General features: G+C 41.4%; 1 protein-coding gene across 6 annotated transcripts; it reads left to right on the plus strand.

Moving 5' to 3' along the window:
• The first annotated feature begins 1,515 nt into the window (after nt 1-1,515).
• Nucleotides 1,516-17,761, plus strand: RPE (ribulose-5-phosphate-3-epimerase). Of its 6 annotated transcripts, none has more exons than XM_079925214.1 (7): nt 1,516-1,654; nt 2,325-2,359; nt 7,586-7,665; nt 13,528-13,667; nt 14,406-14,540; nt 15,090-15,176; nt 16,964-17,761. In XM_079925214.1, exons 1-7 carry the CDS (start codon nt 1,544-1,546, stop codon nt 17,084-17,086), a joined length of 711 nt encoding a protein of 236 aa, XP_079781340.1. In that variant the 5' UTR covers nt 1,516-1,543; the 3' UTR covers nt 17,087-17,761. The 6 variants fall into 6 exon arrangements, with proteins under 6 accessions (XP_079781340.1, XP_079781337.1, XP_079781335.1 ...); XM_079925213.1 differs by having other exon boundaries at nt 1,552-1,654; nt 2,325-2,355; nt 14,406-14,564; XM_079925211.1 differs by lacking the exon at nt 7,586-7,665 and having other exon boundaries at nt 2,325-2,355; nt 14,406-14,564.
• Nucleotides 17,762-17,805: the final 44 nt, after the last annotated feature.

Below are 17,805 nucleotides of genomic sequence, written 5' to 3' on the forward strand. Positions count from 1 at the left end.
CATGAGGGTCAGAAAAGGTCAACATATCCTCTCTTAAACTCCTGTTAATCTGGTGGTTGAGGCTTTAGGCTAATCATTTCCATTGAAAAGAACTGGTTGAATTTACAACTGATACACTATCTTTGCTATTGTTACTTCTCTTGCCTGATAACAGGCATTTGTTTCTGCATTCTTTGTCCCCTTAAGATCATTAATTACTACACAAAAGAATCTGAAAAAGAATGCATATATGTATATATACACCCGAATATATAACTATATAACTATATATATATATATATATATATATATATATAAAACTGAATCACTTTGCTGTACACCAGGAAGTAACACAACATTGTAAGTCAACTATACTTCAAAAAAAAAAAAAGACCTTTAGGACAAAATCACTTTCTTCTTTCCTTAACAAAGATATCTCCATAGCTTATACCTTTTCTTACCCCAATACATAGTGTATTTCTGTTATTATATCTGGTACCTTTAACCATATATATTACTTAGAATTCTCAATCCTTTGAAATTTTAATTTTTAAATGAAAATAAAGAAGTGAATATTGATCATTGTGAACTGTAAAAAAAAAAAAATAATAATTACTGAGACCTGTTCAAGGGCCAGGCTTAGATGACAAAATAGCTTAGGCCCAAAATGCCTTCTCTTATGTCAAAAAAGCCATGTCTGGTTTTCTTTTTCCAGAGACCCCTCCTCCCCCACCTCATCTGCTTACAGTTTTACTACAGTTATTTTCCCCACCCAATGATCCTAGACACATTTGGCAAAGAAATAGCCACACTTACTCTGTTCTGGATTTTGCCTGAACAGTAAATAAATGTATTGCAATTTGTCAATAAGCATTCCTGTGAAAGAAGGTAAGAAGGATGAGGGCCAGAAGCAGAGGAGAGTAATAATAATAACCACCACCATTTTATACTGAGCACCAGGCATCCGGTCCTGGGCACAGACTTGGATTCACAAATCTTGCGCACTGTCTTAATAGATGAGAAAATTGGAGGCAGGGAGAAGTGACTTGCCAGGTCACCCAGCTAGCATCTGGTAGAGCCAGGATTCTGCCCCAAATCAGACTCGCACTGCTCTTGAGGAGGATTCAAAGAGAAATAGGAAGAAGGGTTTTTTTTGTTCTTGGACAAGTACAGGGACGGAGAGGAAAGGAACGCATATGCAAACGATGGAGAAACAAAAAAGTGATAAGAGGGCAAGAGCTGAGAGGGAACTGCAGGGGAAGTAAAACTAAAAAAGATTAAGGAACTCCTCAGAAGACTGGGAGACCTGAAACGCTTGTTTTAAAAACAAAGGTCAGAGGAAGGAGGAAGGTGCCTCACCGCGAGGCCCCGCCCCTAAGCCCTTAGAGTGGCACCCCTCCCGCTAGGGGAGGCGGGACTTCCCCCCTCAAGGCAGCTGCGGCCGGTGGAGTCCGGAAGACTCTACTGGGAAGAGGCGGGGCCAAAACTGTGCGGCCAATCGGGGCGCGACGCCTTCGTCTTGCCGGGGATCTCTCTGGGTAACTTGCTTTAGAGAACTAGCACCATGGCGTCTGGCTGCAAGATTGGCCCGTCCATCCTCAACAGCGACCTGGCCAGTTTAGGGGCGGAGTGCCTTCGGATGCTGGACTCTGGGGCCGATTATCTGCACCTGGATGTAATGGACGGGTAACTCTCCGCGGGGCTTGGGTCTGGGTTGCCGCGCGGGGCGGGATAGGCGCACCTTTATTGAGTGCCTGTTGGGTGCACGGCGTCCCTGTACCGCGGAGCGCCTCGCTCTGAACGCGGTACTGAGAAGGAGCCTGCGGTGGGAGCCCTGGAGGCCCTGCTTGGAGGGGACCTGAGTCGGCATCCTGGGCTGCGACCGCGTCCCAAACCTCAACCATCTCCCCTCCCCCCACGTAACGTGTGGTCTTCTAGCACTTAGCGCCTGGAAGCGACCTTAAATCTCTAGGATCCGTCTCATTTTCAGTTGGGAGAAACTGAGGCCCAAGGGGATAGGCATGACTTGCCCAAGCTCATATAGCTAGTTAGTGGCAAAGCTGGGGAGAAAGACTTGTGTAAGGATGACGAGTTTGGCACCTCGAGTGAGAACGCCCGACTTCTGCCACTTGCTGGGTTACTTGGGACAAGCCATTTAACCTCATTGAGCTTCAGTTTCATGATGTGAAAAATGGGAGTAATAACACCACCGCTTCGGCATCTTTGGAAGATGAAATGACCTCATACACGTAGTTTACAGTGCCTGGCATATAGTAAATTCTCTGTAATTGTTAGTTGTTGTATCATTGTTCAAATTATGATTTTCCTGTCTATTTTCTCTTCAGGCACCCTGCTCTTCAGGGAGGTCAGTTTTTTGTAAGTAACTTTTAAGCACTGTAGTTACAGCCCATAATCAATATTGTTTGAAATCAGAATGATGCTAGTTTCTTAAGTTGGTTATAAAATGAGGAAAAATCATAGAGAAAACAGTTAAGACTCTCTCAACGTTACACACATTGTGACAGAGTTGCAACTTGGATCTTGGGTTTGCCAAGTGGTTCTCTGAGCCCCACTGATCACAGGCCATAAGATCAAAACAGCCATTACCTTGGCTTGGGGTAGAAAAGTAAGTTTATTGGAAATAGTAAAATCTCTGTGTACTCTCATGCACATCTGCAAAGTCATGTTTTTTACGAAAGATGACCAGTCACTTCCTTGTCTTTTTAATGTCACTCCTCTTATGACAGCTTTGTCTTCTTTGTTCTGTCTGGTTTAATCTGCTGTTTCTCTTTTGTATTCCACTCAGTTACCTCAACACCGTGCCTAACTGATAATGGCAAAGAAGATTAGTAAATATTACCTCTTACAAAACCTTGATTTTTAGTTTGGTATCACATATATTTCTACTTCTGTATATTTTTTTGATACCTTTGCTTGAAAGCCCTGAACTTTCACAGGTAATATTACTGGAGTGTGTACCTCACAGATGGGTAGCTACATTTTTGTGTCTGAGACACAAAATGAGACAAAATTTTGTTTTCTGAGACACTTGAGGGTCTCAGGACAGAACAGACTACGAGTATATGTGTGTAGTGTGTTTGTCACAGAGAGCAGCTTGGTTGTAAATAAGTCTTGTCCAATGTTTGAGCGAATGGAGAAAATAATTTGTTCCAGTTTACCAATCAGAATATCAGTGACAACAGCAATAGGTAATATTTACAGGCACTTGACTATTTCTGGTCTGATACTTTTTGTGAATTATTTCACACAACACTGTGAGCTTGGTGTGAGCTTGGTGCGATATCTCGGCATCGACAGAGATTAAAGTCACCTCGTAGCTAAGAAATGGCGGAGCCAGGATTTGCATGCTGCAGCATGCAGCAGCTTGTTGTGTCTCTGAAACTGTCTTCTGTGGGTATTAGGCTTACAGAGAATGATTAAGATATTCTCTGTTTTCAAAGAACAACTATATTTTTTGATATTTATTTCATATCTCTCCTGCTGCACCGGAAGCTCCCTGAAAGCAGAGACTGTTTCTTTGGCTTACCTCTGTATTCTCTGCAGGAAAAGCACCATGGCAAGCTTAATTATAATTGGTTGGATGAATGGCTTTATCATAAGGGAGGGATCTCTAAGGAATCTTTTTTGCCCCTCCCAGCCCTATGGCAGACCCTGAGCTTATTAAGATAAAGTATTTTTTTATTGACTCATTTCCCCCCTTTACCGGGAAACATCCATGGTTTGCAAAAACTAAATTCTGCATACACCATTTTAAAAACCCTTTCTCTGTTAAGCTTCACAACTTTCTGAGCTAAGAGCTATTTTTATTCCCCTTTTGCAAAGGAGGAAACCAGATCGGGGAGGTTCAGCCCCTTCCCAGTGTCCCACCGAAGAGGCAGAGCCTGGCTGAGCTGCAGTGCCTCCTAGGCCCAGGGTATGAAAGAGGGGCTGTGGACTCCCTTTCCCAAGGCAGCCAGCCCCAGTTTACCTTCCCTCCAGGTAGTGCCTCCATGCTTCTTTTCCTGGTCCCCTGAAAAATCTCCAACATTACACTGAGCTTGCATGCCCTTGTTTTCTAGTCCCCTCTCTTCCCTTGAAGCCCACACTTCTGATTAAAACTGAACGTCTTCATTTTGAAATTCAGGAACAAGTTCTGGAAACACTGGTGGGTGGAGCACTAGTATGGTTGGATATTTGAAATAAAGGACAAGTGGATTTTCTGGAAAAGAAAATTGGAAAGCATGTAAATATAAATGTGTCATGACAGGACAGTGACTGGAAATGTGTTGGTCGTAAGTGTAGGAACTGAGCAGATATTCAATTTCTAAATTAGGAACAGGGAGATTTCACGATACTACTAGACCTGACTGACTTCAGTACTGGGCCCACAGTGTCACAAGGCCACCATTAGCCGGGCCAGATGTTCTTCATTTTTCCCGTCTCCATCTGCTGTCTCACTCCTCCATGTTACCTGCCAGCCTACCCCCCACCGTAGGCATAGGTGTGATTCCTTGTTCACAGGAAGTGTTGTTTGGTTACAGTGTTGCTGAATTTTATATCAACCTTGATCCTCCTCTTTGCCTTGTTGGGAGATCTGGTAAAGGTTTGCTTTTTGTGAAAATTATCCATGTGATGGGGGATCAAAATAATCGTATCCCTTATTCCAATATTCTAAGCAATTATAGCTTAATCTCATAAGTTCTTTGGGAGAAAAGGACACTTTTTAATTGCATTTTAATTTTGGCAGTCTTTACTCCAAAATGACATTATAGCTTCTGTTTCCCAGTGAAGTAAAAGTGTATTTGTTTTATTCTCATATTTTCTCAAGATGTGGTTATTGTGTTTATTTTCGTGATAAACTAAGCCTAAGGTTGAGACATCAAAAATACTTCTGAGGGCAGACAGAAAAAACAGTGAATGAAATGCAGATCTTTCAATCTCAGATTTGCGTAGTATTCAGCAGTCCTTGCTGCCTGCTTATGTGACTCTTACCTCCGAGTTCTAAGTAAATATAAAAAGCATCTTATCCATAACCCTGGCAGTTACTGCTCTTAGACGAATGGTAGAATGATTTCCAAAATACTAGAAATCCAACCTCCAAGGACCAGGGTGCTGGAGAGTAAAAGTGTCTGTACCCATCCACCGTACCCATCCCTCTCAGGTGTGTCCTGACCTCTCTGTCTTAAGGCTCTGCTCCTCCCTTGGACTTTCTTCTTCTGTTAGTTATTAGCTTCAGCGGAGGAGCAGACAAGCCTGGCAGTTAAGAGCCTGAACTTTGGAGCTAGATTGCCTGTGTTTAACTCCTGCCTCCAGTGCTTATTGGTTGTGTGAGCTGTGGGGCCTCTTATTTTCTCATCTGTAAAATACAGGTAATAGTGGCACCTGTCTCACTGAATTGTTGAGAGGCTTGGTTGGTTGGTTGGTTTTGGTTTTTGGCTGCGCAGCACGTAGGAGGATCTTAGTTCCCTGACCAGGGATCAAACCCGCATCCTTTGCATTGGACGCGCGGAGTGTTAACCACTGGATTGCCTGGGAAGTCCCTGTTGTGAGGTTTTAATGAGTTAATATATTGGAATGGTTTATTGGAATGGTGCTTGGCCTGTATGTGTTTTAATTTTTTATTAACACTCCTTCTGCCTGCCTGTCATCTTAAGCTCAAGACTTTTGGATGTGGTTTATTCTCTCTCTTCAACCTTCCCCCTCCCCCGCATCTTATCACTTAGGAGATCCTATCACCTGCTGTCCTTGTTTCCATTCCTACTGTTTCTTGCCATTTAGCAGCACCTCTTGCCTCCCTTCTTCCAACTTACTGACCAGTCTGTCTGCCTGCTGTATTGTTTCCATCTTATTTTTCATTTGTGTCTCTCTTTTAAAATCTCACTTGATCAGGATAAAGTCAAAACAGTGAGCCTGGCATCTGGTGCACTTAATGTGACACAGTCTGCCTCCTGCGTTTTTCATACTAGCCAGGGTGGGCATTACCATCTCCCCCTTCTTTGAACTTAACTTAGTTATTTCTGCCTTTGCTTCATTTCCTTCCCCATTTTTACAAATTCTATTTGTTCTGTAAGTCTCACGATCTTACCCCTTTCTAAAAAGTGCTATTCTACTTGCCTCCGGAACTATTTTGCCTTAATATTGCCTACTTGTTATTGTGTAACAGTCCTCATACAGGGTAATGCCTACTACTTTAACAGAGAAAGCCCAGATTTCAGTGGCTTAATGTTATAGAGTTTCTCATTCATGTAATAGTCTGGTGTGAAATGTCTGTCCATGCAGAAATTGAGAGACCTAGTCCCCTTCCATCCTGTGGCTCTGCCATTCCTTAAGGGCCTCTTTACTGGCAGAAGGATAAAGTGAGAGCAGAACAGGAATACTGCTCAACCTCCTGGGCTCTGCAGTGACGCCATCACTTAAGCTCACAGTCCATTGGTGAGAACTAGTCACATGGGCCACTAGATGTGAAGGGAGTTGGGAAGTGTGGTCCTCGGCTGAGCTGGCTTCCTACCAACAGCTGTGCTGTAACAGGCAGTCATGAATTCTGGTGAACCATTAGCCATCTCTTACCCGTGAGATTGTAAACTTTTCTGGGGTGAGCAGGAACACTCACGTATTCCTTTATGAAATACAGTAGTCTCTGAAGCAGTCAGCCTGGGGCGTACATAGAGGAGGTTTCTTTAAATATTGAAGTGAGCTGGCGATAGAACAAAAGGACTAACCAGAGTAGGATAATGGTGAACTGCTTTGGGTCTGATATCAGAAGCCTTAATTTGAATCCTGCCCCAACAAATTATTAACTGGATGACTTAAGGAAGTTATGTATCCTGTGCTCTTCAAATGGGAATAATAACAGCCTCTACTTCATAGGGCTGTTGTGAAGATGAAATGAATTAAGGTACAACATCTGGTATGTTGAAAACTCTCAGTAAGTGGCGGTTATTAGTATGCATTAAGTGTCTTTTGTTTTTTGCGGTATGCGGGCCTCTCACTGTTGTGGCCTCCCCCGTTGCGGAGCACAGGCTCCGGACGCGCAGGCTCGGCGGCATGTGGGATCTTCCCGGACTGGGGCACGAACCCGTGTCCCCTGCGTCGGCAGGCGGACTCCCAACCATTGCACCACCAGGGAAGCCAACATTAAGTGTCTTTATTGATAATCTTTAAGAAAGTTTCGATAAACTGTCATTTTGTGCCCTGTGATAGAGGTGGATTAGAAGTAGCCACAGGCAGCCTGTGATAGGTTGATTTGAGAGACCTGTAATCAGAGTCCTGAACTTCCTAACTAGTGTGTGACTTGGGCAAGTCATATAACTTCTGGGGTTTTGGTTTTGTCATCCTTCCGTTTCTACTTGTCAGGGATTTTGAATTACAGAGTTAAATAGAGTAAATCATGTGACATTATTATGATTTGCTGAAATATCAAGGAGATAACTGCTCTGTAAAACTGAAATTATACAGATATTTTTAGTGTTGTTTAATACTGATGATGTTATTGAAAAATAATTGCGATCACAGATAGTCTCCTCTACTCCCATCAGAATACATATTGAGAAAAATACAGAAACTGAATCGAAAACATTTTCAGAGCAAGATTTTGTTTGTCTTGTAGGCATTTTGTTCCCAACATCACCTTTGGTCACCCTGTGGTAGAAAGCCTCCGAAAGCAGCTAGGCCAGGACCCTTTCTTTGGTAAGTGGGTGTTACACCGTCTGAAGCTGGATGTGTTGCTCAAGTAAAGGGAAAGTAGCTGGTTGATTTCTCAACCTCCAGTTTCATCTTGTACCCTTTTCCCTCCTCCCTGTGCTGGGGTTTCATTGACTGCCTGTAAGAAGCCTAACTCTTACCTGCTTCAGGGCCTGGGCACTTTGGCTAATCTCTTTGCCTAGAAAGCTGTGTTCTCTTGACCAGTGCTGCCTCATCTTTCCTCCTCACATCCTTTGTTGTTTCTTCAGAGAGCCCTGTCTTAAATTAACCTTTTCCCGTTACATCACCTTGTTGATTTTCTTCTTAGAATTTCTTTCAATCTGAGATTACTTTTATCAAACTCTAAACGCCTTAAGGGCAAGATTTCATCGACTTAGTTTTTTGCAGTTTTCCTAGAGCTTAACATAGACACAGCTGGGGCTCAATGTAATTGTTAAATGAATTTATGAATTGATTGACTTATGGTCTGTATTTGAAGCCAATTCATGGAAATGGAGCTTTCTACAAGTGGGGTCTATGTATGCTCCACTCCAACATTGTAGGATAATGTGAATTAAGGATTTTTAAGACCAGTGACCTAGAAGTTACTTTTTATGGAATATAGATTCAGTCCACATATCCTTGTTGCTGCTGCTGTTTTAAACTAAGTTAGCAGTGACTCACTTGCCAGGTCTCTGGTAATAAGACATTTGGTGAGTTCTTGTAAATATGTGTTTTTATATAACTCATTACATAAATTTAGTAAAACTTAGATTTTTTTTTTTCTTTTTTTTTTTTTTTGTGGTACGCAAGCCTCTCACGGCCGTGGCCTCTCCTGTTGCGGAGCACAGGCTCCGGACGTGCAGGCTCAGCGGCCATGGCTCACGGGCCCAGCTGCTCCGCGGCATGTGGGATCTTACCGGACCGGGGCACGAAACCGCGTCCCCTGCATCGGCAGGTGGGCTCTCAACCACTGCGCCACCAGGGAAGCCCAAAACTTAGATTTTTTAATTGAAATATTGTGGGCTAGTTAAAAAAATTGTTTTTATAAATTTATTTTATTTTATTTTTTTGGCTGCATTGGGTCTCTGTTGCTGCGCGGACTTTCTGTAGTTGCAGTAAGCAGGGGCTACTCTTCGTTGTGGTGCGCGGGCTTCTCATTGTGGTGGCTTCTCTTGTTGCGGAGTACGGGCTTTAGGCATGCAGGCTTCAGTAGTTGTGGCACACAGGCTCAGTAGTTGGGGCTCACAGGCTCTAGAACGTAGGCTTAGTAGGTGTGGCCCGTGGGCTTAGTTGCTCCTTGGCATGTGGTATCTTCCCAGACCAGGGATCCAACCCGTGTCCCTGGTTCGATTGGCAGGCGGATTCTTAACCACTGCGCCACCAGGAAAGTCCCTGTGGGCCAGTTTTATGAAGGTATGTAGCCACTAGCCACATGTAGCTATTTAAAGTAGTTAAAATTAAATAAAATTAAAACTAGTTTCTTAGTGGCATTAACCACATTGCAAGTTCTCAGTAGCCACGTGTGGCTTGTGACTACTGTACCGTCCAGTGCAGTTGTGGAACACTGCAAGCATCGCAGGAGGCTGTTAGAGCCTCTCTGTAGGCTCCATCCGCTTGGAATGTACCAAAGGAAATGTACATTATCACCTAATTTATGTGGCATGAGGGAAACAATGTTCCACCAACATGTTCACTATTTAGAAATTTCCAAATAATGGAATATAATCCTCTTGATTATCTGAACTTTTTTTTTTTTAAACTACATTTTGGAGAATGAATTTTCCAGGGTAAATTCGTTCTTATGATTGTCAGAGTTGGATGAAATAAGTAGCATTCTTGGTCCCCCCACCTTCCCCGGCTTGTACAGTGGCCACAGAATTCCCTACTGTGGCTTTGCGTGGATTGAAAATATGTATGTATTTTCCCGTTTCTCTCCCTTTTAGTTGTCTCCAAGTGTTTCTTCTCACTGCTGTTTGACTCCCCTCCTATCTCTATCTGTGCCTCTTCTCTTACCAACTCAACTGCCACCACCCCACACAGTCTGCTTTTCCTTTCTGTTTTTAGTTTGTTCTTTGCTGATAAACTTGCTAATCAGTCTTTCCAGAGGTGAATCTCAAGTAAAGATGAATGGACTTAATATACTTTAGTGTTTGGGTTTTGTGACCTTTGTTTTTTATATTATAAGTTTTTGTTTGTTGGATACTGGTTGTTGGATAATTGATACATGCTGTATCCTAGGAGTTAGATCCCAAGTTGTATGTATAACTGCTAAAGCTTTTAACTCTTCAATCTCAGTATTGAGTAGAATTTACCATCTAAGAAGTAAAGTGGTAGGGAAAAGTCGTTTTTGTTCTTAGCTAAATCAGTGGTCTTCAAGTATGGTCTGAGGACCCGTGGGAGTCCTTTTCAGATGGTCCATGGCATCAAAACTATTTGTAGTTTTATTTGTAAATTACTTGTACTGATACTATTTGCCATTATTTATGCTGATGGTGCAAAAGCAGTGGTGAATTAGTCTGCTGATGCCTTGGCCTGAGACAAGGCAGTGATACTGAACTATACAGGTAGTCGCGATATTCTTATTTGCCATACATTCATAGTATCCTCTGTAACAAGTATCCTTGATGAATTAGTACAAGTGATTGATTTAGTAAATCTTGATCCTTGAGTGCATGTCTCATTAGCGTTTTGTGTGACAAAGTGGAAAATACATATAAAGCACTTCTCTTAAATCCTGGAGGATGATAGTTTCCTCGAAGAAAACCACTTGTGCCATTGTTTTAAGCTGTGAACTGAAAGTGCTAGTCATGAATACCATTTTCCCTTGAAAGAACAACTGACAGATGAACTGTGGTTATCAGACTTGGATATTTTACTGACATTTTCTTTAAAATAAACTAAGTGAACCTGTCACTTCAAGGAAAGCGGCTCATCAATTTTCATTGCCACCGATAAAGTTAGAGTTTGCAAGAGAAAGTTGGAATTTTAGAAAACTTATATCTGCCTCTCTGAGCTTGATAGCTTCCCAGGACTCACAGCTTTTCTGACCTGATCTGTAATATCATTAACAAATGCGGGGTTTGGATAGTATATAATGAAATGTGTCACTATTTGGAAGATCTGTGTAACTCAGTGAACCAATAGTACTTAAAAGAGCCATTCAAAATGTAGACTAATGGGTTTGAATGTAACAAAGTACGAAAAGGTCACTGGTGGGGTTTATGGATTCCACGTTGCCACTAACCTTTCTAAAAAAAGTACCACTTGTTGAGTTTTGAGGTAGAAATAGAATATCCACACTTGAGTGAAAAGGCTGTGGATGTAGGTACTCCTTCCTTTTCTATGCACTTTTTTCCCTTCATATAAAACAACAGATTGCAGGAGATTGAATGCAGAGCAGGTGTGAGAATACAGATGTCTTCTCTTAAGGCAGACATTAGCGACTCGCAAAAATGTAAAACGGTGCCACTCTTACATTAATGTGTAATGGATTTATTTTTATTATCATTATTATTTTTTAATGAATTAATAAGACACTAAAATGTTTTTAGTTTGCATTTCTAATACATTAAATATTGATAAATATAACCCACATCAACAATATTTTGGGGGGGAGGGCTTCAGTAATTTTTAAGAGTGCAGAGGGAGTCTGATAATAGAACATGTGAGAACTGTATCTTAATTATAGGCAGATTAGCTGAGCCATCAATTCCCCAAATACTAGAGGATGTCCAGTGAGGGTTGCTAGTAGTGACTGCATGCTAGAGATTGAACAGGGATGACTTAGCAGTCTGGTATCTTAGGAAAGAGTAAACTTGATCTTTTAAACCAGATTGAATTTTTTTTTCTTGTTTATAATACGAAGGGGAAAAAACACCAAATTGAGTTTATCTTTTAAAAGCAAGAGTTTGCCTATTAAAATATGTTCTATTTTTGTTACTTTTATTAGTTTAGAAATATAAATGCTAGTCTTGGCTTCATTAATCAGGCTGTGTACTCTGTTTTCCTGACATTTTTCAAAGCCTTGTTGCATTTTATAATCTTAGTTACTGAGTTCTGGAATACTAGAACTTTTTTCTTTAATATAGCTTTGCTGTATCAGCAGTGTGCTCCCTCTAACAAAACAAAAAGCTCAAAACTCTCACTGCCATCTCTCTGGCGGAGGAGTGTTTACTGTTTCTTCTTCCCAGCGTTATTTCTTGTTTTCACTTCGTTTAAGCTGCCCTCTCCTTCTCATGAAATGCTATTATGTTTTAAATCAAGGTCTTTAAGAAGGCCATGCTCATTTCTTCCCAAACATATCCTCACAGGGTTTGAGCTTTAGGATCAGGACACGTGGCAGGCTTCTCAGGTTAACGTGCTCTTCCCTCTCAGTCTGTTCCCTTTCTTTCAGTTGTCTGCCTCTCGGTTGACGGCAGTTCTCTTCTAGCTCCTCAGGCCAAATCCTTGCACCATCTGACTCTCCTCTCACTCTGCACTTCTTTTTTTTTTTTTTTTTTAAACATCTTTATTGGAGAGTAATTGCTTTACAATGGTGTGTTAGTAGTTTCTGCTTTATGACAAAGTGAATCAGCCATATGCATACATATATCCCCGTATTCCCTCCCTCTTGCGTCTCCCTCCCACCCTCCCTACCCCACCCCTCTAGGTGGTCACAAAGCACCGAGCTGATCTCCCTGTGCTATGCGGCTGCTTCCCACTAGCTATCTATTTTACATTTGGTAGTGTATATGTAAGTCCATGCCATTCTCTCACTTTGTCCCAGCTTACCCTTCCCCCTCCTCATGTCCTCAAGTCCATTCTCTACATCTGTGTCTTTATTCCTGTCCTTCCCCTAGGTTCTTCAGAACCTTTTTGGTTTTTTTTTTAGATTCTGTATATATGTGTTAGCATACGGTATTTGTTTTTCTCTTTCTGACTTACTTCACTCTAGGTCCATCCACCTCACTACAAATATCTCAGTTTCGTTTCTTTTTATGGCGGAGTTATATTCCATTGTATATATGTGCCACATCTTCTTTATCCATTCATCTATCAGTGGACACTTTCACTCTGCACTTCTGATCCACAGCAGCCCCTGTTGTCCCTGCCTCCCGAACATACCTAGAATCCCTACCATTGCTCACCATCCTCAATTGCTGGTTTTTTTACCTTGGCCTTCTTAGTCGGATCTTGTTACTTGACTCAAAATCCTGTAGTGTTTGTTCCGCATCGTTCAGGATAAAACCTGGTGGGCTGCAGAGCTCTGTCCTCTCAGCCGGTGCTTCTCTGACCTCATCTTCTCTCCCCAGTGCGCCCCCGTCTCCAGCCACACTGGCCTTATTTACTACCAACCTAGTGTGTATTGTCTTCACTCCTTTAATTTCTCTCTCCCACTAAGAATGTAATCCCTGTGACAGCAGAGATTTTTGTCTGTTTTTTGCTGTACCCCTGCGGACTAGAAAAGTTAATGGTGTGGCAAGTGCTCAATAAAATATTGGTGGGGAGAATCACTTAATTTAGCTTTCTTATTTTATAAATGAGGAAGCCAGTCCACATAGATAACATGACTTCTTTAAGTTTTTTAGAATGGGATTTCCTGGCCCTGGACCTAGGTTTCCTGGTATCTGGTTATTTTCATAAACAGCGCCATAGGCTTTTTGTGGAAAAATGGGGTTTTTTTTGGTAAATGAGTTTAACCAAAGCCTTATCTTCAGGATGAAGGGAGGTTATCTCTACAGAAGTGTAACTTCTGTATATTTAACAATTATCATGATGCCAGAAGAGTTCATATCTGAAATAGCAAAAACTCCAGGCTGGCTTCAATAATATGAGCCAGCTATTTTCCTTATAGTAATACTTAGGGGATACGTCTTTTCTTTCCAGACATGCACATGATGGTGTCCAGGCCGGAACAGTGGGTAAAACCAATGGCTGTAGCAGGAGCCAATCAATATACTTTTCATCTCGAGGCTACTGAGAACCCGGGGGCTTTGATCAAAGACATTCGAGAGAATGGAATGAAGGTGAGAGCTCAACAGTGATGGTAATTTTTTTTTTTTTTTTTTTTTACAATAAATTTCTTTCTTTTTACCCGTGTTGGGTCTTCGTTGCTGTGCGTGGGCTTTCTCTACTTGCGGCGAGCAGGGGCTACTCTTCATTGCGGTGCGTGGGCTTCTCGTTGCTGTGGCTTCTGTTGTTGCGGCACACAGGCACGCGGGCTCAGTCATTGTAGCTCGCGGGCTCTAGGGTGCAGGCTCAGTAGTTGTGGTGCACGGGCTTGGTTGCTCCGAGGCATGTGGGATCATCCCGGACCAGGGCTCAAACCTGTGTCCCCTGCATTGGCAGGTGGATTCTTAACTACTGCGCCGCCAGGGAAGCCCGATGGTAATGTTTTATACTATTTATTCTCAGAGTTGGGAAGATTTGGTGGAAGACCTGAAATGATAGGTGGAGAAGACTGGACTTAGGCAGCTATTCGTCAGGTTTGAAGATAGAGTTTAAGTATAACTTGTTTGTCAGTTAAGATTGATACATTCCACTAATGTTTTCTGAAAGTTTCCACCTTTTAGAAACATTTACTTTTGACAGTCTTGTTGACTTTTTTTTAAAAAAAGTAATTACAGTCTGAACAGTTTATGTATTCCATTTATGTATGTATTCTATACTTTAAGAATAGACCTTTCTACTGGGCCTGATATGCAACAGTAATGTAATACGGAAATAATTATTGATGTGATATAGCAAATTTGTCTCTGTTACAGGTTGGCCTTGCTATCAAACCAGGAACTACAGTTGAGTATTTGGCACCATGGGCTAATCAGATAGATATGGCCTTGGTTATGACAGTGGAACCTGGGTTTGGAGGGCAGAAATTCATGGAAGATATGATGCCAAAGGTAAAAGAAGTATTTGGTTCTGGGGTAAGGCTTTTATTCTGTAAGTTCATTCAGTAAGCATTTATTGGGCTACTTGTATGTTTAGACCTGTACTGTTCTGAAGGTGGGGAGATGAGGATGCCTATATATCATTGGAATACAGTATGAGAAATGCCCCAAGAGATTTAGGTTTGCAGATCATAAAAGATACTACATCTTAGTCCTGAAAATTTTTTTCAAAACCGTTATCTCTGTAACCTTGAGATCTCTTGGGAGTTTTCATTGAATATTGAGGGTTTTGTCTTTGTCTTGTTTCTGTGAAGTATATTTTCTGCAAAGCCATGACAAATTGAATGCCATTTGCCAAACAGAACAAAGCTTGCTCTTATAAAACTTAGTTTGTTACAGTACATTAAAAGCTGGTTTTCCCCAATCATAATTTGTATTGATATAAAGTTATTGTCTGAGACATTTGGAGTCATATTTTAGTGGCTAATATCAGTGATTTTTTATTTGGTGTTTTTCCCTCTACCTATCCACTTAGTCACTTATTTCCTTGTGTATAACTAGGTTCACTGGTTGAGGACCCAGTTCCCGTCTTTGGACATTGAGGTTGATGGTGGAGTAGGTCCTGACACCATCCATAAATGCGCAGAGGTGAGACTGCTTGACTGCAACCTAGCCCAGTTTCCTATCAGATGTAATGACAGGACAGGTCTTGTCTGCCAAAGAGACTTCCTAAACAGGCTTTCTTTCTTAGGAAAGTATTTTTTTTTTTTGTGGTACGCGGGCCTCTCACTGTTGCGGCCTCTCCCGTTGCGGAGCACAGGCTCCGGACGCGCAGGCTCAGCGGCCATGGCTCACGGGCCCAGCCGCTCCGCGGCATGTGGGATCCTCCCGGACCGGGGCACGAACCCGTGTCCCCTGCATCGGCAGGCGGACTCTCAACCACTGCGCCACCAGGGGAGCCCGAGAAAAGTATTTTTTTGTTTAAATGTAAAACCAGGAAAATAAAGAGCGATAAGTGAATATTCTGAAACCACATAATCATTAAATAGTAAGTCCTGGTTATCTCAGTAATGAAAAAAATTCTTTGGAAAGGAATAAGCTGAATGCCAGCCTGTGGAATATCATTGAAAAGTTCCAGGGCCTTTGAGACAGTTTTCCAAAATAGGGAAAGAAAACATACCTGCTTGTAAAGGGGAAAAAGAGTGTTATTCTGTAGAACTTAGGTGTATTAGCTACTGATTTGTCCCTTGCAAGCTACTAAATCTGTCCCTCTGTAGAAGTGGGATGACTTTTTTTTTTTCCAAGTGGCTAGCTAGGCTGAGTTAGGCTCCTGAACTTCATAAAAGGATACCAGCCCTCCCTGTAGCATTACAGGTGATTAAAGTTTATGTGACCTGCTTTTATTAAACAGCATGGTCTAATCTGCACTTTCAGTGTTTTGTATAAATGCCACACTTTCCTGCTTGATACTTATCAAAAGCTTGACTGTGGTCAATATGGAGGAGGTGCTGGCCAGATGATTAGTGAGCATGTATCCTTTGACCCCTTGTGGAATTCTTTTTTACTGAACTGTGCTTTGTCATTGGTGCTGTTCTTGCTTACATTACGAGGCATGTTAGGTTGTAACCCTATAAAACTAGTATTTTTTTCTTTTTTTATGAGGAACGTTGTTAGAGATGTAGTGTGCTGTATCATAGGGTGAGTGTCTCTAATTGGAGACATTTTCCTTAGCTTCAGTGGTTCCCCCCAACAGTCCTCCCTTTCTTTTAGCACCGAATCACATAATAGATTGGATTTCCCTCCTTGAGTCAAATCCTAGGAATCTCAGAGATAAATTTGGACTCATCTTACTTGGTTTTACTCTGACTTCTTTGCTTTCATATTGAAAAACATCTTGAAAATCTTTTTTAAGCCACCTCAAAAGCATTCTGGAAGGCAGTGAAGCATATATAAGAAGTTCCATTCCTTCTGGCCTCACAATGAGAAATAACTTAATGTTGCCCTGTTTTATGGATTCTTTCACATATTAGCAATAATTGTCCTTTTAGACTACCTACCAATTCTTATACATAATTCAGAGATGAAAAGGTTGATTTTTAGGAGCTGTGGGGGGAATTGGTATACAGGGGAAGACCTTAATAGATTTAAGGATTAAAAGTTTATTAGAAAAGATGCAGTGTAGTTTATTTAGAGGGGGTTACCAAAAAGTCAGTGATTTCTTAGACACATTTAAAAATAATTTCACATCCTCATTTAAGCATTTTCTTTTTTCATTGAACTAGCTGCTTAAGTATGTTCATCTTGAAGTGACTTTTTTTTACAATTAAAGTGCTGACTGCCAGCTGCAAGGGTAGAAGAAACTCTAGTCCAGGAATTGTTTTAGGTTTTTCTGCATCTTCCTTTGAGGCATAACCTTAAGTGTTTACTTCTTCCAGGCAGGAGCTAACATGATTGTGTCTGGCAGTGCCATTATGAGGAGTGAAGACCCCAGATCTGTGATCAACCTGTTAAGAAATGTTTGCTCAGAAGCTGCTCAGAAACGTTCTCTTGATCGATGAAACCACAAGGAGTCCAGGGTTTCTGCTTATGAGATCTCCTTTTTTATTGGAAAACAAGAATATTGACTACCAAATCATACCACAGTTGAGGCAGTGCTGCTTTTCCGAGCAATTATTCGTTCCAGTGACTAAAATCCATTTTGCAGAATGTTCCAAGAGGTTAGAAATTGGTGTGTATTACGTTTTCAGTGATGAAATTTAAAGATTAGTGTGGTAAAATACCATTTTTACTGGGAGACTTGATTTTTATAAAGAGTAAAAATATGGCTGTATCAAGGTTATGAACAGAAATGTGTCTTAATGCCTAAGGAAGGCATATTAGCTACTATGAAAAAAAATTTTTTTCTGTATTTCTAAAAAGAGTTTTCTTTGCTTCTTGGCTTTTCTGAAAGCAAAGCAAGTCCTGTTTTTCCGGTTTCGTGTCATTCTTGATTTGTGTATTTGCGTGATAACTAAGTTTGGATGTGGCTGGGATGGATGGCTCTTCTAGCTTCGAAAACATGTATTTTTTACTTTGCACCTTATATTTGATACATAAAAAAACCCGAGTGTATTATGAAGTCCAGGGATTTTCAGGTGGTCTGTTGTAAAACGCAAGCACAAGTTTTATCAGGGTGTTTTCTTTGTTAATTTTGCTATAGCGGCAGGTTATTCAGTGGTTCTTCCCCCACCCCCTACCCACCCTCCACCAACCCCATTTCCCCTTTTTCTTAATCACA

The sequence above is a fragment of the Stenella coeruleoalba genome (assembly GCF_951394435.1).
Source record: "Stenella coeruleoalba genome assembly, chromosome: 6".
NCBI lineage: Eukaryota > Metazoa > Chordata > Mammalia > Artiodactyla > Delphinidae > Stenella > Stenella coeruleoalba.